Raw genomic sequence first — 23,782 nt, 5'->3', positions numbered from 1 at the left:
AAAACCTACTATGGGCCAAAGACAGGGCTGGGTGCTGAGGACACAGCATAAGGAGGAAGCCTTTGTAAGAGGTGCTTAAACTGCTTTTGCTGAAAAGCATGGACTCCTTATTCAAGCTCACGAACTAACTAAAAGCAGGAGAAAAGCATGGCGTCTGTCCTCCATTTTGTATCTGTCTTTGCTCTAAGTCATTCTCTTTGCAGTCACTTTGGATTCCAGGAAGAATAAAACTGATAACATCTTCACAACAAGGAACTGAAACTACCCCCAACAGTAGACCCTCCTCAGGAACAACCACCCTACAAGTAACAACTCTGGAACGTCTCCCAGAACAAGAACTGTAATGACCAACAAACCTTACCTGTGACTAGGACTGTTAAGCTAAGCATACCTTTTGTCCCCTTCCTACAGTTCTTTGTCTATTTGAACCTATAGCTCATGTCTGTACCCTGAAGATAGCTTAAAATGGGTTAAGTGCTTACTCTGCCTCTTCCCAGACATGTCCAGAACTGTGTAATAAACCTCTTTTCTCTGCCCTCACCATGCCTCTTTATTTGGCATTTAGAGGCAAGAGGACGGACCTGTGGAATCCCAGGAGTTTGGGCCCAAAACTCCAGTTTCACCTTGACTGGAAGGAGGCTTGTCCTAGAGAACAGAGTATTCCACACATAGGGAACAGTGAGCACCAAGTTACTGCTGTAGCAAGAACCAAGAAGTTCTCAGCGCCAGGTAAGTCAGGTTCCAGATGAGGCTGGAGAGGTGGGAGAAGCTTGAGGCTGGAGGACAGACTTGAGCTGTTTTCCTAAGGTCAACTGGGAAGAGTTTCCAGCTGCCCCATGGGAAGCAAATTGGGGCTGGAGCCAGGGTGGATGAAGACTAGCTGTCTAACCGGATGATGGCAGTCTTCTACTATATTGTCAGGTTGTTCAGGACAGGACCCAGACTCTTGAAATGCAGATGTTTTTCATTATAGAAACAGACCCTCCTGTACTAGCATCAACAAGTCAGAACTCTCACCTGCAAAAACAGATCAATTCTCCTTGCAAAAAGAAAAAAAGAGGACAGCTAAAATATATAAAGGAGTATATTCTCATCCTCAAAATACTATAAATAGAAACAGGACGGTAGAGCCACCCCCAAGGATTCATTTCTACACTGGGTATTTGGAAGCCACACTCAAAGTTGGGTTTCTCAGAAGCAAGCTGCAGACACCTTTCCATCCCCCTCCTTTACCTTCCCTGCCATAAAAATGCCTGACCTGGCATTCCGGGCAATTACACCACCTTCATTCAATTAGGCAGTTCTTCCTCTTCTCTGATTACAGGAAAGGGGGCAAATGCCCAGAAGGATGGCCCAGCTTAGAGCATCAAAAGAGAACAGCAGCTGGGGGAGGCAGAGGTGCCAGAGGCCCCCACGTGTGACTTCCATTCCTGCTGCTCTGAGGCAGCACTGGGTCACATGAGCCTGATCCATCCAGATTGGGGCTGAGAAGGGTATGCCCCACCCATAGGGAGGGCTCACTGAGGCCACTTTTGTTCAACTTGGTCCTACTCAAAGGTCCCAGCTGATTGGGCACCTAGCTCAAATGAGCCAATCAGGTCCTTTTCCTTGGGGAGGAAGCAGGTTGTACATAGTTCTGAGTCTTACTACATCTTACCAGCTGAAGGATTCCAGGCAAGCGTGTAAACGTCCTAGGTTTTTGTTTCCTCATCTTTAACATGGGATAACAACAATACCAACCTCATAAGGTAGTAGTTGGATTATTTAAGAAAACAACACATTTGAAATCCTTGGCCTGTGCCTGGGAAATAGGCAAGGACCAACAAGCATTAGTTTATCTTCCTGTTGTTGATTTAGAACTGGGATTAAGAGCAACTAGGCAACCATCTGAGTAGTCTTTTGCGGGCAACATGGAGCTGTGGCAAACCACGTTTGACTTGGTGCAAATCAAAGCACTGAACACAATTCTGCAGGCAGAGAAAGACCAAGTCCAAGAGTGATTGAGCAAGGCTGGGAGAGGCAGCATCAGAAACAATGAAGTCCAGATACAATTAGAGACTAGAAGTGAAGAAATGCCATGGCTTTGCAAACTGTCGTGTCACAGTCTTACTCTAGTACACAGCATACCTGCTCTGGGAATTCTGAAGAATGCCAGGTCGGGCATTCTTCTAATGAATTCCTGGTCTGGCTCCTGCTAGGTTAATGTGGGTTCTCTGATGACACTTGCAACCCTTGTCTCTCTGACATCACTGAAGAGGGGAGAAGGGTGTCCATGTCCTGAATGAAGGGCCATATTCTTTCATTCCCCACTGCAATGGCAGCACTGACCACAGCACCAGGGATTGAATGCACATCAAATAAACAAGAAACACAGAGCAAGTAAGCCTCAGCAATGCTAAGGTGCTCTGTCACTTGGTCCCTCTCCCCACATCCTACAGTGGCCATCTTCCTCTTTCGCTTCCTCCCTGGGTGTTAGGGGCAGGCCTGTACCAGGGCCTCACCTGCAGGACAAGCAGCATCTGGACAATGGATGAGGGCAGCTTGGGCTGTGCCAGTAGCAGCAGGTCGCCCAACTTCACCTTCAGCAGGACCAGGTCTCGGAAGCCCAGCAGAGAGATCTGGCGGATGGTCAGCTCCTGTCCCTGGAGAGAAGAGAGGAGGGAAGGTAAGAGGTGAGTACTTGCTAGATCTGCAACCAGCCACAAAGAGTTCAGGACAACACAGAGCAGCCAGGATGGGCTAGGACCAGGTATCTGCAAGACCCAGGGAGTATTGACAGAGAAAGATCCAGCTCCTATCCTTTGGAATTAGAGCTTTCAGGTAAGACGGGACCCAACCTGTTTAAATGAGCTAATGTAAGACATATATGACAGGCACCAGGCTGCCAGGTGGTATGAGTGGTTGGAAGAAATGAGAGAGAAAGGTTGGGGAGAAATGAAAGAGAAGACCAATGCCACTTCCTCACAGTCACAGCTGCTTCCTCACATTCATCTGTTAAGCATTTCGGCACCCATCATATGCCAGGCAGAAGAAAAACATTAGTCGTTGCATAAGATAACAGACTATTATTAAAAAAAAAAAAAGCAACTTAGGAACAAAAATAATTGGGAAAAAAGGAAAGGCACATTTTCAGGGGTGAGGATAGGGATAGAAGATGAAAATAATAACTAATCGTCACAACAGCTGGCTTGGTTCCAACCTGTGATGCTACTGGGGTGTGGTAGAACCTTTAGGAGGTGAGGCTTAGTGGCCACCACAAGCCCAAAGCAACTGGGCCATGGAATAAAACCTCTGAAACAATGAGCCAGTATAAATCTTTCCTCCTTATCTCAGTTATTTTGTCATAGTGACAGAAAGCTAACACAGCCCCCATAAGTGTATGAGTCAATTCCTCACAATAAATCTCTATAGATACATATATTATAGCCCGGTATCACTTATTGGTGGGAATACTTCCTAAGAAATGTGTTGATAAGCAATTTCATCATCATCACCCAAACATCCTAGATTACATTTATTTGACAAACCTTCCAGGTGATCCTGACACACTGCCTGGCTCTGCCTAAGCCAGGTGGCAAAGGCCCCAGGACAAAATCATTGTGGGCTCTGGACAGAAGTTCTTTAGCACTAAAACATTTCTCTGGAACCTGGGAAGGACAGCAACCCCTTCCTCTAGAAACCTTCCAGGGAGACCAGATGCTGTCACAAAACAACACTGAGGGACTCACAGCATTGGAGACTGGCCACTGTCACCATGCAAGTGCCTCCTCCTGATGGTGGAAGATCTGTTCACTGACTGGGCACCGAGCCTAGGGCAGCAGGTACCCAAGAAGAACTGTTGCTGACTTACTTTTTAGTGTAGCTTTGTCACTTCTTGCCTGTTACAGAAGCAAGATGGCCACACATGACAAGCATACCTATATAAACTAGTGAAATCTGATATCATGAGACACCCATAACCACACTTCACAGTTTCATATCCCTTGCATTTATTTACAGCTTTCTTTCTATAGCATTAAAATAAGTACAAATAAATGGAACTAACAACATGTTGGGTGCTTTAAGTTATCTTAATTAAAAGGCACTTTTACTTGGTTTTATTCTATCATTGTCTCTGAAAAGTTGGTATGATCTCTATTTGATGAACTAATGGCTAGGGCTTTGAAGTAACCAGTATTACGCCCCCTTACTGTATGATGCTGGGAGCCAATAAGAGCTACTCAACTTTTGTTCGCACCTTCCTGTGAAGTGAACAATACACCTATTAGATTTAGACTGCACAACAATGGGGAAAGAAAAAAAAAGAAGACTGGGGCAGGAGAACTTCTAGAAACTAGTCCTGAATAGCAAGCTGGGGAAAGAAGACACTTCAAGGTAAAAAGAAGCAATTCTAGGAACCCCTGCCCAACAACCACCAGACCACTTCACAGAACTGACTTTCCAGGAATCCTCCAAAAGGTCATTGAGGCAACCAGAGGCCTCTCCACTCCCCAGCACTGCACTCCAAATAGAGACAACTCTCATTTCTTTGCCTTTTTGTCTTGCGTTCCAGTGTTAAATCATAAAATAGACATTTATAGGCAAAGGTTAAAAAGGGGTTAAAGTAAATGACAGAAGCCCTCTTCTGCTAGTCCCCTATCCTCTTTTCACATAGGTAACTACTCTTATTTTATTTTATTTATTTTTTGGTGATATGGGGATTGAACACAGGGCCTCACACTTGCTAGGCAGATGCTCTACCACTTGAGCCACAACTCCAGCCCATTTTTGTGTTAAGTGTTTTCAACATAGGGTCTCACACAAATTATTTGCCTAGTCTGACTTCAAACTGTGATCCTCCTGCTCTCTGCCTCCTGAGTAGCTAGGTTTATAGGTGTGAACCACTGGCCCCCTGTTTAGATAACCAATCTTAAAATCTTTTATTCATCTTCTGGGTTATTCCAGAAAGTTTATGCACCAATAAAATTACATATATACCCTTTACATACACACAGAGATTATACCCTTCCTGCTTTTTTAGTATATTTTGGACACCTTTTCATAACAGCACATATTACATCTTCCCCTTAAACTTCAAGGCTGAATAATATCCCAATGCATAAACCTCCATCTCCTCAACCAAGATACCCCCCCTTTTTTTTGGCCTACAAATAATGCTATCATAAACACATACATCCATGTCTCTCTGGGCACTTAGTGTATCCAGATTACCACTCCTTCAAAGCAAAATTACACTATTAAAATATGCCTTTTAAAAGTCTTATAAAAAGAATGATATTTTGCTGTTTGCAAGTAAGTAGATAGAACTGGAAAAACATCACCAGGTTCAGAAAATCAATGGTCACATGTTTTTATTTTTTTCTCTCATATGTGGACTATAGGCCCAATACAAATACAAACAATATTACATATACATAGAAATATATATAGACATAATGTACCCAAAAGTGGGATTGGTAGAAAAGACTAAGGGAGGAAGAAAAGAAGGAAAGAAAGACAGAGAATACTAATGAAATACATCACATCTGTGTAGGAACAAGACATAAGGAAACACGCTGAAAACTTAAACAACACAGGATGGGGTAAAGGGGGCGAGGAAGTGCAGTGGAGGAGGGTTATATTAACTTAAGCACAAAGCATGTGCAGGTATAACACCAAGGCAAAAATTCCACCTACCAATGAACAGACACTTAAACAACAACGGACAATAATGAAAAAAAAACTAAAAAGGTCACACTAAGGGGAGGGGCTAATGGACTATTGTATTAGGGTTACATTGTGACATTTACGAAAGTGCTTACAATATACCATAGTCAAATTCAGTCCCTCCATCATTCTCCTTAATCTACCTCTTCCCATCCCTGGAATAATTTCAACAGGTCTCAGTGTTCCACTTTCATACATGAGTATGTAATAATTTTAACATGTTTGCCCTCCTACACCTTTTCCTCGTATCCTCCCTGTCCCACTGGAACCAACCCCCATACAGGACCTGTTTTACCTTCCTGTCCTCCATTTTTTGAAAAGAGACACTTTTGTTTGTATAAGATTTCCTTGTATAAGATAGCTATACAAGGAGTTTCATTATGATATTTTTATGTATATATGTATCAGATCATTAATTGGTTTATTTCCTCCAGTTTTCTGCTTTCTATCTTAGTCCTTCTCTTGTGATTTCAACAGGTTTAAGTATTCTATTTCCTTGTATAGCTATCTTATACAAGGAAATCTTATACAAACAAAAGTGTCTCTTTTCAAAAAATGGAGGACAGGAAGGTAAAACAGGTCCTGTATGGGGGTTGGTTCCAGTGGGACAGGGAGGATACGAGGAAAAGGTGTAGGAGGGCAAACATGTTAAAATTATTACATACTCATGTATGAAAGTGGAACACTGAGACCTGTTGAAATTATTCCAGGGATGGGAAGAGGTAGATTAAGGAGAATGATGGAGGGACTGAATTTGACTATGCTATATTGTAAGCACTTTCGTAAATGTCACAATGTAACCCTAATACAATAGTATAATGAATATTTTTTAAAAAGTCTTGTAGCTACTGCCACACTGCCTGCCCTGTTGATTTATACACCAACAAGTATATGAGAGAGTCTACTGTCTCACCAAAAATGTGATGATTTTTTAAAGCAGGATAATTATGGTGGACAATGAAGAATAACCCATTCCCAGCCCACATGTGCAGCCCATGACAGATCCAAATAACTGGGCCATCAGATGTAATTCTGACAGCTTCTGACTGCTCAGAGAACAATAATGATGGCAACAGTGCTGATGAGAGCAACTATTCCTAAGCCCTTAGTCCTATGCTAGCCTCAGTGCTTTTCATGTACTATCACATTTGCTCTTCTGAACACCCTGTGGAGGAAGTATTATAAGTTACAGAAGGGGCCTGAGCTTAGACAAGGGAGGGTATCTTCCCGAGATTCCCATGATGTAAGTGGCAGCCTGGGTACTTGGCCCAGGCCAGCCTGAGTACAGCTCACGCTCTGAATGCCCTGTTCTTCTTTGGTGCAGACTTCTGCCCCTCCCACCACACACTCTTCTTCTCTCTTCATGTGAAATGACTGCAGTCACCTAGACATAGGCTAGGCATGAGTGGTTCTAAGATTTTCCTGGAGAAGTTGAAAGATTTTTGCCTTTGGGGCCTCCAAGTCCAAGGTTAAACATTACCTGCTCAGGAGGAAGGCCTATTTATAAGTGACCAGAAGGGTGAGTTGTGTCAGTAGCTGGCGCCTCCTGGGTTGAAGGTTAGCTAAACCTGGCTCAGGACAGCAATGTGGTACCACCATTTACACTGGAATTGGCTCCAATATCCCATGTCATTAATCCTGCCTGAAACATGGGACTTTATTTTGAGAACCTCTCTAGTCCCCAAAGCCTCAAAGACCTTTTCCATACACAAATGCATTTGTGGGAGGGTGCAGTACCAGTTTATACCAACCTGCCATATAAGCAAGTTAATCATTGCTTCCTAAAAGGACTAATTGAAGCCATTAGCCAGGGCTCTGACTTGTCACCAGACTCTGCCATCTCTTCAGTTCACAATGAACAGAGAGGGAATTCATACTAACCCAGAATTGGTTTGTCCATTCTCGTTTTAGGCTGGAATAATAGTATGACCAAACCGAGCCTATCTCCTTATAACCTCTATTAAAAAATAATGCATCACCATGTTACCCAAGGTGCCAGTCAGTTTCTCTGGGCTAATCCCAAAGAAAGTAAAAGCTGAGTGCATTGAGTCCCATCAAATCACGAATATGGGAGCTTGGGTCAGAAGAGGACGGAAATCCTTTTCTGGGTCTCCTCTACCTTGGATGCCCATTTGCTACAGATCTTCCCTCCCCCCTCTGCATATTCCCTATCCAAACTTTGAATTCATCTCATCCTTGCCCCATCTTAGCTAACTGACTAGTAAGATGGTTTAGCCATTTGAAGGAGGCCATGGCAAAAGAGCAGAGGCAAAAGTCAAGTCAATTGCTGGTGGGCGAGAAGGGTGACTGAGACAGTTATTTTCAGATCTTAGGATTTTCCAGGAGAATCAGGACAGCACCATTCCATCCTTAAACTCATATGAATGGGCACTGCCCTAACTCTTAGCTTCATAGAGCCCCTCGTTGCCCACCTCTGGCTATACTATCCTGGGTCCACCCAGATCCCATATTCCTCATTCTACAACCATCAGAGCACTCTGGAGTTCCCTGCCCCAAAGAGAAACCAGGATCTGTGTACCCCTTCCATAGGGGATAAAATATAGGGTGCCCAGTTAACTTTGAATCATATTTTAGTATAAATGTCCAAGTATTGTATTATTTGTTGTTTATATGAAATTCATATAAACCTGTATTTTTATACAGGTTTATAGCACAGGGGCTGCTTGTTCACATCAACACAGGCTGGGACTGGGGACGGGATAACAGAAAGTAGCAGGGTGCAGATCAAGGCTTCTAACTGTTCTGTCTCACTGGAAATGTTAGGGACATGAAGTCTATAAGCACAGCCTCCCAGCTTTGATATATTAGATATATCTTTCAAGCAACTCTAAATTCCCTTAAAACACCAGTCAGATCAAAACAATCCCCACGGGTCCTTCCCTCTGGTATGAGGAAATTCCAAGCATTGTTAATGGTCCTGCTTGTATTCTGAAGTGTTATACCCACACTTCAACAAATCCTAATTACACGTGAGGCCTCAGCCCCAGAGGGTGGAGTGGAATGTGAGCTGCAGGTCTACTACTGCAATGTCTTCCAGCCACCCTTCCCGGGGAGCAGCCACTCCAGCCTGGCAGCCATCTATGGAAGGAAAGGAAATCGACAGAAGTCGAAAGATTGAGGTCACAGAATAATAACGCTACAGAGCAGCCATTCCACTTTTCCTCTAAATCTCTCACTATTCAAGAGATGAATGAAGCCACACAGAAGTTAAATGAGTTTGCCCAAACCCCCACTCTCAAACCCCAGTCTGCCGATTTCTCGCCCGTCTCTGTTTTGAGTACATCATGTGACTCGGTCTCAGGATCCCTTACAGAGGGCAAGGAATATCATCTCTCCCACAAAGACAACAGCAGCTTGCCTAAAAACTGAGGCTCAGGACTGGCGGAGTGGCCCAAGCGGTCAGAGCGCCTGCCTATAGAAGTTACGATATATTTGATGCATTGTAAGAACTTTTGTAAATGCCACAATTACCCCCACCCAGCACAACAAAAGTAACAATAATAAAAAAGCGTCTGTCTAGCAAGCATGAGTCCCCGAGTTCAAACCCCAGTGCTGCCAAAAAAAATTAAATTGAGCTTCAAGGGGACCAGGGAGGGGAGGGAAGGAACAAGAGCAGCAATGGTGGGGAGGAGTGGAGGGTGAATATGACCAAAGCATATTACATACATGTATGAAAATATCATAATGAAACCCATTTTTCCATATATGCTAATAACTGTTTTTTAAATTATGCTTCAATAAAATGGGGGGGGAAGGAGAGGTGGAGGGAGAAAGAAAGAAGAAAAAAGAAGCCTCCCTCCCCAGTCTTCTCTACTTCAGAAAAGCAAGAAAAAAGAAAGCCATTCCAAGATTATAAAAACATCCTCAAAACCAAGAGGGTAACAAGAGCCTAAAATTGCGAGTCTCACAAGCTCGTTTCTTCACTTGAAATTAGGAGCTAAACATAGAACTAGAGAGAGACCTCCATGGTCCCTCACTGACTCAAGCCCCATCTCCAGGGGCTCCCCCATTGTTGCAGGAGGCCCCAGCTTGCCAAGGTCAAGGAAGCACACTGCTGAGGTGGTCAGGAGGCCCTTACCAGGAAGACTGACCTGAACTGGATAGAATATTGCCTGCAGGGTGGGGAGGGTCTCAGTGAAGAAGTGGTCCCAGACTTCAGCCAAAACCTCAACGCGACTTTCACCTACATGAGGGCGAGAAGATGGGAGGGGAAAAAGAAAGAAAACAACTTGTCATTATGGAGAGGCCACAAGACAGCTCCACCTCAAAGGTAAAGTCGCCCACATTAGAAAACCGGGCAGCCAAGAGCTGTCGAAGTCCAGAGGGTGGCGCCATGGTGGGACAGGGTCTTTGTCCCTGGCTGAGGCCACCAGAACTCTTCAGGGCAGAAATATATTTGGTCTCACTAGGATTCCTACAGTCATCAAATTCCTACTTCATTCCTAAGACTCAAATGTGAGGAACAATGTGGGGGGAAGGAGAGACAGCACAGCTCTGACATGCAGTCTGTGAGGTGTGACTGCAGTAAATGTGGGACTCGAAGAGGTCATTGTAAAACACTGACTCAGTGCCTGATCACCTCCAGGACTAGGAAGCCTGGGCTCTGGCCAAGTGCCACCAGCAGGCAGGAGGACACAGTCACCTAATCCCCTGGAGGGCTGTGAGAGGAGCTGAGTACCTGTGGGCCAGGCGGGCACTGGCAAAGGGACCTGCTGGGCAGCTGCTGGTTAATGACCTAGATATCAGAGTCACCAGGCACTGTCTTTGCTCATCCCAGCAGAGAAACTAGGTCAGCCAAGATTAGACGCTGAGAGCACGTTTGGCAAACACGGCCAGTTCCACCCAGCAGATCTTGATTCATTTGGCGTCCTTGTCTATTAATTTAATGGACAATAAAAGCAGTGGGAGGGAGAACACAAGACGGCACCACTGGTGGCTAACAGGCTGCAGATGTGCAGATTGTGAAAGGTCAGGTGGCCTACACTGGAAACAAATGTAAACCCTGCTGCCCCCACCTTCCTCACAAAGCACTACTGCACTCTCTTGAAATTGCTCCTTTACTTCCCTGTTCCCTCCACTAGAACAGGAGTGAGACTCCATCCCTATCTGTCCCCCTCACTAGTACATTCCTAGTGTTTAAAATGGTGCCAGGCACATCAATAAATCAATTTTTAAAAGACTTCATACTCATGAGTAGCAAGTGGTTTTCACAGATGAATGGAAGGAGATACCATTTAACCCAAATATGAGACAGTATACAGCAGGACTTGCTAGTTAGCAGGAACTTTCCTTCTCTTAGAACAGAGAAAACTTCCATAGTGTAGTCTACACAGCCAAGAGAATTTGTTTTCTTCTGTGTCTTTATCTTCTACTGAATTACCCCCAGCCTTTGGGCTCAAAATAGACAAATTTTATCTCTGCCCCGCCTCTCAGGACCTTTATTCATTCATGCACAGAGCCTTTGCATATTCTAGTTCTCTACCTAGACTGCTCTTCCTCTCCCCTCTTTTCCTAACCCACTTCAGTTTATAGAATCAGCTCAAACTTCACTTCTATAGGAAAAATCTTCCCCCATTGGTCAAATCTCTTTAGTGTGGATTATACTGTTAGCAGTAGTCTTAGTTGAAATTTTATGTTTGGTGATGATTTGATCAATATTGGTCCCTACTACCAGTTTATGGGCCCCATGAGGGCCAGGAATCCTATAATAGTTTTGCTCACTACTGTCCCAAGCACCTAGCAAAGTACCTGACATCTAGAAGTAAGTAACTGGTAAGTGTTCTATTGACTTGACGAAAGGGAGGTGACACTCCTTTACTGCAGAGGAGACAGGGAAGTCAAAGGGTCCATCTGAAATGCTGGGTCACCCTAGCTCCTAAATCCAGTGTGAACCCCAACACCTAGACCATGCACCCAAAGGGGGAAAAGGTTACTTCAGCTGCATTGTTGGTGACCCCTATGCAACAAATACAAGCAGAGGCCCAAGGACCTAAAGAAATAAAGGAGAACCCTGCGATCAGGGCTGCACTTGTTTCAATGCCAGGATGGAGGTCTGGTCCACACCCGAGGGAATCCTGCCACCTGGCAGCAGTGAGGTGTCTCCCAAGAAGATGAGTCTACCTGCTGGCTGCACACTTCAAAGAGTGACAGAAGTTTTGGAAAGTGTTCTGAAAAGAACATTAATCACACACGGGCCAACAAAACAGAGCAGTCTCAGGGAAGAAAGTGTCCAAGGAAGCAGTGGCTTTGCTTCCAGAAACACCCACAAGTCCAGGACTTAGCTCCCTGCAAAGCAGAAAAGAGTCTGGACGGAAGGTTCTACACATCTGTCTAAACTAGTGTGTTCTGTGATGCACCACAGGAGTTAAGATAACCAGAAGTATACAGGTAGGTATAAGAAGCTTCCTGAAAGTCAAGGCCACTGCAGCTCTAGAAGGGATGACTGAAATTAACATGGTGTCTTCTGCCTACCATATGCAACAAAGGAACACAAAGAGCCACCTGTCCTCTGTGCCACGCTCAAGCAGGCCTGTACATACGTAGTGAGCATGCACATATGCAGGCAAATATGTCAGCCAAGTGAAGTTTTCTCAGCAACTGGATTGGTCATACTGGTGCCTTCTAAACTTTATTTTATAGCAAGAGAATCCTTTTATCCAAACAAAACACTCTTGGAGCTCTGCTACATGAAATGGAAAAGTAGCGATGCTCTGGTTAAAGATGGAGAAGTCTCTTAAGTCCCCACACATCTGTTCACTGTTTAGAAAATGCCCAGAGCCCTGGGACTAGAGGATATGCTGCCACACCTTGGGGACCCAGGCACAGAATCTCAGATGACCGTTGTTCATGCTTCTTGGCTACATTTCTAAGTTTTCACTCTGAATGTGCCTCAGGGGAGGGCCACTTGGGTGAGACATTCAACTTCCTCCATAAGGGCATTTGAATCTCTAGTTTCACTCAGCACCTCTCTCATACAGCTGGCTTATCCACATTCCCAAGAGCTTGTAAGAATTCCCCAATGACCAACATATAAGTAATGTGGCCAGGGACAATGCTTCTTGTCTCTCCCTTGACACCCCTGTACCAATCTGATTCCAAAACGCAAAAAAGCCATTAAGTCCCTGGTCAAAGAAAAGCAAGTCACTTAAAAATAAGGCTCTCTACTGCCAGATGAACGGATGAAGACAATGCTGAATATCCATATACTGGAATATTATTTCAGCCTAAAAAATAGGAGAATTCTGTCACATACTCCGTGGATGAAGTTTGAGAACATTACGTTGAATGAAATAAGCCAGTCCACAGAGGAACAAACACTGTGTGATTCCACACACATGACACCAAGAACAATCAAAATCACGAGCATGGAAAGCAGGTGGTGATTGTCAGGGGCTGTGGGAAAGGGCCCAGGGGGAGGGTTCAAGAGGTGTGGAGTTTCAGTTTTGCAAGGTAAAAGCTCTTGGAGATCTGCTACACAACAATGTGAGCACAGTGAACACCACTGGACTGTGGCACAATTATGAAGGTGCATTTTATAGCATGCATTTTTTAGCCACAATTTAAAAAAATTTAAGGACCTGGTTTAGTAGGTATTTATAAGGTTGAGCCAGGTGTGCTGGTGCATGTTTATAATCCCAGCACTCAGAAAGCTAAGACAAGAGAATCATGAGTTCAAGCCCAGCCTGAACTACAAAGTGAGATCCTGTCTCACAAAACCACACATGCACAAAATCACAGCGTAGATATATTCTAAAGGAAAAAAAGACTACAGCCTCAGCTAACTAGCGGAGGCTAATTTCCAGCCTTGAAGCCTCCAAAAATTTGGGAGACACTTACTGCTTGCCAACCACTGGAACTTTCCAGTGTCAGTTTCTTGTTTTCCTTTCAACTTTGCCTTTCTACTTTCCTGGTCTCTGGTCTCTTTCCCAAGGAACAGGAAGAACATAGAAGTCACTAGCCTACAGCAGAAAGAAGAGATGGCACCAGTATGCAGACCTACTGTGTGCCAGCTGTAATGTTGCGCTGGTTATATGCCTTGCACTCCCTACAAGCCCTCACCACATTAAAAAAAAAAAAAAACAGAGCGATTCAGAGAAACTAGTAAGTTGCCAAGTCACCCTTGAAGTAGGCAGCAAGCTAGAATCAGGCTCCACATTGGTGGTAGCTAAGAGTCACCACCAGTGACTTGCCTTTGGACCATCCCCCATCGCTATCAGCTCCTCGGTATCATGTCCGGTGGATTCAAAAATCTTAGCATAGACCAGGAAAATTTCCTTTTCCTATCAAATCCGTTCCCATTGTGTGGATGCCTTCTTTTCCTAATGTCCCCCAAATGGCGAGCACTACTGCTCTCCTACGACCTCAAGAAATACTGCAAAAGCCTGGGGACAAACCAGAGGGTCCCACAGTACAGTGAAAATAACCCCCAGGCGCACCCAGAAAATCCCTTACCACCCACTCCTGCTTCATTTTTCAAGCCAGTTCCAGCTTGCACTGCCATGAGTGGCTCACTCAATCGAAGTGTTACCCCAAGTTGGGAAGCAGCAGATGGGTGACTCACTCGCTTGGAGCCTGACACTCTCAGGCAGGAGCATCTCAGCTGTCCACACATCAAAGGCTGAGTGAGTCACAGAGGCCCCAATCCACCAGAGCTGCCTCGTACTTGCCTTCACACAGCTTGATCTTCTCCTCCACAAAGAACAGTCCCTTTGCAAGAAGCTGGTTCTGCCAAAAGAGAACAAAAACACAAGGTGGGTGACTTCAGAATGTGAGTGACCAGCCCTTCTCCACTTCCAAGGGGTGAGCAGATTGAGTTAGGTAGGCACTGTGGACGAGTTGTGCCTTCAAGCTGAAGAAGACTTTTGTCCTGTTGAAAGGTCAAGGCCTTGGAAGAAAACAGTGAAATGCCCCCCTTTCCCCAAAGGCCAAAGAGCAAGTAAGCCAAGAGCCAAACTCAGCCACCACACCCACTTTGAAATAGGGATCAGACACAATACAGGCTTGGATGAACTCACTGCTATTGGCACCCAATGTCCTTGGGCCCTGATTATCTAAACTCAGAATCCTAATCCTTGAGGATTAGGAAATCATGCAGAAATAGATTTTTTTTTTTTTTACAAAAGATAAATTTAGGGTTTCTTACACTCACACGAAAAAGACCACGTGCAAAAATCTTTAGCAGCGGTATGTGTCCAACGGTGAGGGGGTGCATGGGCGTTGGGGAGAGGTGTGCTCACTGAAGACACAGCTGTTCTTTCTGGTCCCAGAAACTATGCTCTTCCACTCTGCTTTCCAAGGAGTCCCTCCACCCAGACCCCGTCTTTCCCTCAAACGGCTACAGCTGGCCCCTAAGACATGGAGCAGTCCCTGTGTGAGTGACAGAAGCTCAGAGATCGGTGATGGGCTGGTGCCTCTGTAACATTTCTCAGGAGGTTCGCGAAGGCCTACGTTTGGAGTGGAGCGGGAGGCAAAAGGTGCAATATGCTTGTAAAAAACCTAATGCGTTCCTCAGCACTGGTCCTTATAAACCCTTTACAGTGATGATGAGGGCATGCCTAGCAGAGTGGAAAGGACTTGGGTACCAGAAAGGTTTAAGTTCCATCTCAGTACTTTTGTTTTGTTTTATTTTGGCTTTTTTTTTTTTTTGTCTCTCTGTGCAGCCCAGGCTAGCCTTAATCTTTCTTTTTTTTTTTTCATTTTTCTTTTATTATTCATATGTGCATACAAGGCTTGGTTTATTTCTCCCCCCTGCCCCCACCCCCTCCCCTACCACCCACTCCACCCCCTCCCGCTCCCCCCCTCAATACCCAGCAGAAACTATTTTGCCCTTATCTCTAATTTTGTTGTAGAGAGAGTATAAGCAATAATAGGAAGGAACAAGGGGTTTTGCTGGTTGAGATAAGGATAGCTATACAGGGCATTGACTCACATTGATTTCCTGTGTGTGGGTGTTACCTTCTAGGTTAATTCTTTTTGATCTAACCTTTTCTCTAGTTCCTGGTCTCCTTTTCCTATTGGCCTCAGTTGCTTTAAGGTATCTGCTTTAGTTTCTCTGCATTAAGGGCAACAAATGCTAGCTAGTTTTTTAGGTGTCTTACCTATCCTCACCCCTCCCTTGTGTGCTCTCGCTTTTATCTTGTGCTCATAGTCCAATCCCATTGTTGTGTTTGCCCTTGATCTAATGTCCACATATGAGGGAGAACATACGATTTTTGGTCTTTTGAGCCAGGCTAACCTCACTCAGAATGATGTTCTCCAATTCCATCCATTTACCAGCGAATGATAACATTTCGTTCTTCTTCATGGCTGCATAAAATTCCATTGTGTATAGATACCACATTTTCTTAATCCATTCGTCAGTGCTGGGGCATCTTGGCTGTTTCCATAACTTGGCTATTGTGAATAGTGCCGCAATAAACATGGATGTGCAGGTGCCTCTGGAGTAACAGTCTTTTGGGTATATCCCCAAGAGTTAGCCTTAATCTTTCAAACCTCTCTCCTCAGCCCCCTACAGGCTGGGATTCAGACTTGCACCACCATACCAGGTTTTTGGACACTTTTCTTTTTTGTTTCTCACTTACTATATTGTTTTTATTGTATTTCTTTTTAAATTGATTTTTAGTTCATTTTAAATTTTGACACATAATAGCTGTACATATTTATGGTGTGACATTTCAATACATGTATACATGTTGTGATCAGATCAGGGTAGTTGACATAAAGATTGCCTAAGATATTTATGATTTCTTTGGGGACATTCAGAATCCTCTCTACTAGCTATTCTGAAATATTCAAGTAATTGTTGACTACAGTTACCCTGCTGTTTTACAGAACATTAGAAGTCATTCCTCCTACTCCAATGTACCTCTACGCTCAGCCACTTTCTAGCTGCGTGATTTGGCGTTTACGTTCCCTGAGTCTTGATTTCCTCGTCTGTAAAATGGCACAGTGCATTGCAAGAAATAAGCATTATAAATACACACACACTATCTCACGTCCTTTGTACTTAGTGGCGGTGGTGGCGATGGCAACAGTTGCTACCTCAGGCCAGCTTCCTCACAGAAGGACAGGGGTTAAATTAGAAGCCCAATAATGAATGTGCCTCTAGCAAACCCAGTAATAAGATATGTTATCAAAGTCACGCCACTGTTATGCTGAACCCAATTCTATAATCCTACTGAGATTCACAAGGGAGGACCTAATTTTAAAAAGCAATTGCCCACCATTTAGTTTCAAGATGGCAGATGGACCCCAATCAAAGTGAGAATGACATCATATTGGAGCACACCAATTTTCCTTAAAAAAAAAAAAAATCGTCTTTTTTCCAGAGAATTATGGCAGGGACTGGCAGTTTCAATAACACTCCAAGCTGTTCCCTAGCCCCAGCTAAGCAAAGACTTCCAGCAGCCCCTGGCCAGAAAGCAGGAAATTTGGCCAGAACCAAATTCAGGGTCTCAGGACCTATGACTGCCCAGCTGGATGCAAAAGACTGCACAGGAGTGTCACACTAACAATCACTCCACTTTCTACGCACTGATCCCAGGTGACCTGGAGCATCTGCCCCAGGTCAGCCTTTCAGATAGCCCAGGTGAGGGCTCCAGAACGAGCCCTCAGTGTTCTGAACCAAGTCTGCAGGCATTCTTCTCACCACCTCTAGGTCAACACTGATGCCCCAGCCTTCCTCCCAGACAACTTTGCAAATCCTCCCTCCTTATCTCACATTCTGTGATCACCTCCAAATATAACCAAGACCTCCCTCCATGAGGCGGTTTTCACCATCTTGTCCATCCCTGTGTTTACCTACATTTTAAAGGTGGGGGGACAGTAGGAAGCTGAGGCACTCAGAGAAATAAAAACCTGGTCCAGGTAATAGCCTAAATTAGTAAGAGAAATGAATTCAAACAACATATTGATTAGGGTATTAGGCCCTTAGGATAAGGACCATTTCTTATTTTAGCACCCTCATTCCTAACATAGTGCCTAGACTACAGTACGTACTTAAGAAATATTTGCTGAATGCATAGCCTGACTTCTTATTTTAATGATAAGAATCATCAAAGATAAGAGATGGAATTTTTTTTTTTTTGCGGTACTAAGGTTTGAACTCAGAGCCTACACCTTGAGCCATTCCACCAGTCCTTTCTCGTGAAGGGTTTTTTGAGATAGGGTCTCATGTACTATTTGCCTGGGGCTAGCTTCAAACCCCAATCCTCCTGATCGCTGCCTCCTCAGAAGCTAGGATTACAGGCGTGGGCCACTGTAATGGAGAAATGGAACATTTTTAAGTAGAAGAAAATGTGATATAAGTTTCCTAAACCTGTTGTCATTTTCCTCACTTGATAAAAATTATTTTGCCCAAATCTGAAGGAACACACTTTAAAAAAAAATGACCTAAATCCTCCTTCTTGTTTTATCTTAGTCTTCCCCCTCAAGGAGATGCTAGCAGAGAAAATATTTTTATACATTTCCAAGGAATAGGTTATTCCTCTAACATGGAGAAATGATAAAGAAAACTTCTCATGATACATAGCATGGAAATTCTACAGCTTAGATAAAAATAAACAAAACTTGGGGCTCACAGGAACATTAATACTCATTAGTCCTTCTCCCCTCCTCGGATTCCACGATCAATACAAACTGATCGCACACAGTTTTGATGATATTTAAGTAGATCCAGAAATTCTTATATCCTGAGGAGTTTTTGCTTTGATCTTACAGTTGAATAAACAGGATAAATTCCAACACACAGGAGTTAAGACTCAAACTCTCTTCTCCCCTTCTCCCATTCTGCACATGATAATTAGAGTAAGGATTCTTTGATTTAGCCCAAACTCTGCCCCTTTTCTCTAGAGAACTGTCACAGAGCTGTGACCCCTCGACCCCTCGTCATTCATGCACAAACAACTAACCACAACCACATCCGTAGCTGAGCTGGTGGGCTAGCTTCTGTCCCAGCCCCTCCTGGGTCTCAGCTGAGTCTTCTCTCCTGGGAATCTGCCATCAACAATGTCAACGTTCTCAAAGGTCCTGCTTTCCTCAGGGCCTTGCACTCTGGAGGGCCCTGCACTTGGGATCTAACACTCTGCAGTTGCTGTCTTCAGTTACTAACGTTTCTATCTTTGAATTTGTACTTCACGATGAAGTCTGGTTGGACAGTGTAGCACGCACTGGGGGCTTGGCTTGAGCCTCAACATTGTGGGGTCCCGCCTGCTGCCACCCCCTCACCCCCGGGGAAGAGTTTTCAGGCTCCTGCTCTTCACATGTTGGGTGGTGCCTGGGTCTCACCAGACTCTCCTCCCTCCCAGTACCACTGATGTCACCCTATTCCCGAGGTGGTGATAAGTCATGTAATGGGACCAAGGTACAGTGTGGGGAGGTTAGGGTTGCTCATATGCATAATGACATCTCGGGCAGAAGTACATGGCAGCCATCCCTGCCCTGGCCTGGCAGTACTCTTGAGGCATTCACTAGTGACCCATAATCTATATAGCACAGTGCAGACTCCAGGATTTTGACAGACAAAACAGGAGGGAGAAAGAAAGGGAGAGAAAAAAGAGAAAGAGGGAGGGAGAGAAAGAGGAAGGAAAAGTAGCAGCTCTCGGTATTTTCTGTCTTTCTAAGAACGTCTGTTCTTCCTGGCCCTCACCTCACCTACCTCCATCCCCAACAGACACCACCAGAAGATTCTGAGAGGATGTTTGCTGCTGGGCAGTGGCAAGGGGGCCATGTGATAACAGAGCAGGAGAATACCCCTACTTTTTCCTGTCCCACTTCCTCTTAATGGCACCAACTCACCACCTCCCCTGCCAGAAGGCAGCAAGCCAAAACAGTTACAAAATGACTTGGAACTTGGAAATGGGCCCATTGTTACTTACTGTACCTCCCCCCTTACTATACGGGAACTTGGACATGGACTAAATAGCACTTTAATGAAGTGACAGAGAGGTTGGGAAGTGAAAAAAGAGCTGACATTTTATCTAAGACATAGAAAAATGGGCTGCAAACAGAAAAATGAGACTCATGCAATCAAAGTTTCCAGGCGTCACACACCACGCAGCATTCAGTGAGGAGAAAAGACCCAGATGGTCCTGGGTAATATGGCGGAGGGCTAGAGGCAGTCAGGGTGAGTGGGGGAGAGGATAGGCATTTGAGGGGTGGGGCTTATCAATCATATATGTTTCCTATCAAGTAGGTACCTTCCAACCTAGTGAGAGAGAGACACACAGATAAAAAGGGTAACCAAGAAGACTAGAGAGCCAGGCATGGTGGCACACACCTGTAATCCTAGCAACTCAGTTGGCAGAGGAAGGAGGATTGCAGAGGCCAGTCCTGTCAAAGCTAGTATGAGACCCGATCTGAAAAATAAATAAAAGCAAAAAAGCTTGTGGAGTAGCTCAAGAGGTAGAAAGTGTGAGGCTCTGAGTTCAAACTAGAGAGGGGAAAAAAGGCTAGGGAGAGGGAAGATTAAAGCAGGAAGGACTTTCCACATAGAGTAGGAACTCTAAATGCTGAGGCTGGAAGCTAAGGCAACTGCTAGTGCTAAGCACTGAGGATGACGCAGACAGATAACAGCAATTGTTTACTAGTTTACCCTTCTCGGACACAGTAACATACTCTTCACATGTTACCTCAGTTTGCCTTTGCCATGAACCTATCCCCTTCTTAGAAATGAAGAAACCAAGGCTCAGAGAAGCAACCAGCAAATGTGAGACTAGAGTGCAGAGCATGTTGGTCTGAACCCAAAGCCCATCTCTTTCCCCCATGACAGTGCACTCCTCAAGTTTACGTTTAGCAATTAAAGTACATTGACTGCTCACTATGTACCAAACACTGAAATATTGCACATCACTGAATAACCTACTTCGCTTAAGAAGTAGATACCATGATTACATTGAGATTACTGCTAAGAAAACTGAGACTCAGAGAGACTAAGTAACAAGGTCAGGACACACAGCTAGTAAGTGTCCTAAGGACTGGAATCCAGACCTTCCTAGCAGAAGATGGACAGCCATTAGACTGTCCAGTCCTGGAAAGGTTTTTTGTGCTTTGCCACAAGAGAAGCAGATCAGATCCTTTTCTGGTTCAGACCCCGGGGGAAGTTGCTTGGCAGTATCAGAATCTAGGTTCTATAACAAAGGCTTCCAGCTATTTCTGCTGCCCACTCCTACTGCCAGCTTCCCGACTCCCCTTCCTCTCCACTACCCACATTCAGTGTCTAACAGGGGAATATGTGGTCCCCAGGCAGATACCATTCCCAAATGAGACATTCTTTCCTATCCCTGCAGGTTCTAGTGGCTGTGTTGCTGCCCACCAAGAACTCATGCTAGCTAACAGTTCCAACCCAGGCTTTTGTTTCTGGTGCTAGCGATGTCTGCAAAGGTTCCTGTTACCGGCAAGAACCCAGAGATGGACATCATAAGCCACCACCATGTTTTTCCCTCTGTGACTTTGAACAGCCATTGCCTCCAACGACTTCTGCATTTCCTGTGAACCTGGATGACCTCCTAGACAAGCAATAAAAAGCCTCATAAACACAACTCACCCCACCCCACCCACAGAGCTCCTAATATATCATCCTGGTGTGACTGGTGTATCGTCTGTGTTGCTCCTCACGAGGGTATATTTTCAGGAACCGCTATTAAAAACTGATGATCTTACAGACCCTGGAAATGTGAGTGTTAGTATCAGTGTTAGAATCAGCCACTCCGTGGAAATAAGAAGTGAAGAGTGTATCGGGATTCCCGTTAATATGGAAGACAACAGGGAAGCTTTCTCTAAGGCCATGTGAGAACTAGAAGCACAGCTCACATTTTATGTACTTGCATGCCAAGCCTTGTCTGAGCCAGTGCTTCTCAGTGTTCCCCTGACCACTATCCTCAGCATCACAAGGGTTGTCAGACCCTACTCAGCCTAACTGAATGAGGAACCCGGGGGACTGGGGCCCAGAAATGTGGGTTTTCATGAGCCTCTCTGGTTCTAATGTGTGCTCAAGCCTGAGAACGCTCTTAGCATTTTGGGGTGCCAACTCATTCAATCCTCTAGACAACTGATGGAGGCAATTCTGTTATTACAAAGTTGCTTCTTTCAGGTTCTGCAAGAAACTACCATTGAGCTAAAGGGGATTATAAAATTCCTAATTATACCCCATCTAGGAGCTCATCTTTCATGACATACTGTCAGCATTCTGCACATCTGAGGTCTTTCCTTTCACAACTGAATGTGCAACAACCGAACTCCAACAAGACTAATGATTAGCACACCTATTGATTTTCATCTTGATCCCAAATATAAGAATAGTTATCAATCTCAAGATCCATTTTTCCTTTTAGCTTCATAAAATAGGAGAAAAGCACAATAAAAAATATTTAAATTTTTTTTCAAGTAATTCAAGTAATTGTTGAGATGACAACACAGGACAAAGCTGCTGAGAGAGGCTGACAGGAACTTCTAGGACACCCCAATGTTAGCAATATCCACCATCCCTTTTTCCAAGGACTGGTTAATCCACAATGCAACTCTAATGACCTTCTCACCTAAAAATCTAATCACCATCCCCATCATTGGAAGCCCAGCTCCGCAGCTGGACCCAAGTTTATCTTCAAACTAGGGAATATGGAATTCCTTCACTCCCTGCTGCCCACCTGGCTATCCCCCTTTTCCCTTTTTGGAATCCTGATTACAGAAGCCTTCCCGGGCTGATCAAAGAACACCTGAAACTCTTCTTCCCTATTTGGCTTGGGTTTGGAAATTCCAAAAGTTGCCTTCAACACTGTCCTCTCCACACCCCATTTGTCCCGAGTTCTTGTTAATCCTATCTTTGTTCCTACAAAGAATATTTATTTATTCTATTCTAGGCCTGTCTATTAAGTCTTTTTGCTATCCATTCAGGTCTTCAGCTAATGCTACCCTGGGTGTTCCCTGTGTAAATTCACCTATATCCCTGCACTGTTTTCATTGTTAAACTCCATGTTGACCAGGACATTTCACAAGGGGCTTGTCCTTCTGCCATGTGTCATAATTCCTTAACTCTCTTGTGACGATGAGTACCATCCTGGGACTCTTGCAGATATACAAGCTGCAAATGGAAAAATACATAAATATACACACGTGTATATGTGAACACACAACCAGGCACCCATGACTTATTAGCAACTATGGTGGCTAAGTTCCCCTTCTTCCTAGGACTAACTTACTCAGAGCCATTGATTGTAGCCCCAGTTTCTGTATCAAGCAAAACTCCAGTCTCAACGACAGGGATGGAATATTCTGGGCTCAAAGAAAGGCTTTTAACAAACAATGTAGCCCATGGATGCAGAACAGGAAAAGTGCTATGCGTAACCCACCACCACCAAGATACCTAACGAGGCAATGAAAAATGCAGAATATTTCATATCGTCTGTTTCAAATGTTATAAGGAGCCAATTATCCTCAGTCACTAGGCTGTAGAGTTCTACTTGGAAACCCCAATTTTCCTTCTGGGTACAATTCAAATCAATTCAGAGCGAAAAGAAAAAAATCAATACTGGAAATGTCAGAGATTTTACCAGCCAGTGTCTCATGGAAATCTGCCTAGGCTTGGGGATCAAAGGACTCTTTCTGCACTGTGTGCAGAGCACTGATAAGCGCCATTCCCTCTGCTGCCCGTGCCCTCACCTGGGGTCATTTGCATTATTATTGAGTCTTTAAAGTTGTCAATTGAAAATGCTCACTTGCAAAGCAGAGCCTCAGAGATTGCTCTGCAAGGGGTGAGCTCTGAGTCAGAGGGTGGGGTCTCAGGAGCAGAGAGGCCTGGCTGCTGAATGCAGATGCCTGGGGTTGGTCACTGAGCCTCACCTGAGGAGCCCTGGCCCTCAGGAGCCCTGCCCCCCATTTCCAAGCAGCTTTCACCCACAATTGTGGGGACTTCCTGGGGCTCTTTCTGGTTTCCACCAAGACTATACCTGGTAGATGGATGTGAAACTAAGCCTGCCTCCTCCATTAGCCTGAATCGACATGGAAATTTCTGCTCTAGAGCCAATGGCTTTGGAGACAGCTCTTTTTCAAGCAGCCCCCAGCA

At 44.6% G+C, this 23,782-nt stretch overlaps 1 protein-coding gene across 11 annotated transcripts in view; it reads right to left on the bottom strand.

The window, feature by feature from the left end:
• The window catches only part of Prr5l (proline rich 5 like), a 160,786-nt gene that overhangs the window by 15,431 nt on the left and 121,573 nt on the right, over window positions 1-23,782 (bottom strand). For 9 of the 11 annotated variants that reach the window (XM_074044606.1, XM_074044615.1, XM_074044611.1 and 6 more), the window contains 3 exons: window positions 14,394-14,451; window positions 9,819-9,910; window positions 2,502-2,642 (listed from right to left, as the gene is read on the bottom strand). In XM_074044606.1, coding sequence (XP_073900707.1) covers window positions 2,502-2,642; window positions 9,819-9,910; window positions 14,394-14,451 — 291 coding nt within the window. Of the gene's footprint in view, window positions 1-2,501; window positions 2,643-9,818; window positions 9,911-14,287; window positions 14,452-23,782 lie in introns of all 11 variants that reach the window. The other 2 variants (XM_074044621.1, XM_074044622.1) reach the window with 1 other exon arrangement.

This window comes from Castor canadensis, chromosome 1, assembly GCF_047511655.1.
Source record: "Castor canadensis chromosome 1, mCasCan1.hap1v2, whole genome shotgun sequence".
In the NCBI taxonomy this organism is placed as follows: domain Eukaryota; kingdom Metazoa; phylum Chordata; class Mammalia; order Rodentia; family Castoridae; genus Castor; species Castor canadensis.
The sequence above is the reverse complement of the archived record's forward strand: the minus strand, read 5'-3'. Positions and strand labels throughout refer to the sequence as shown.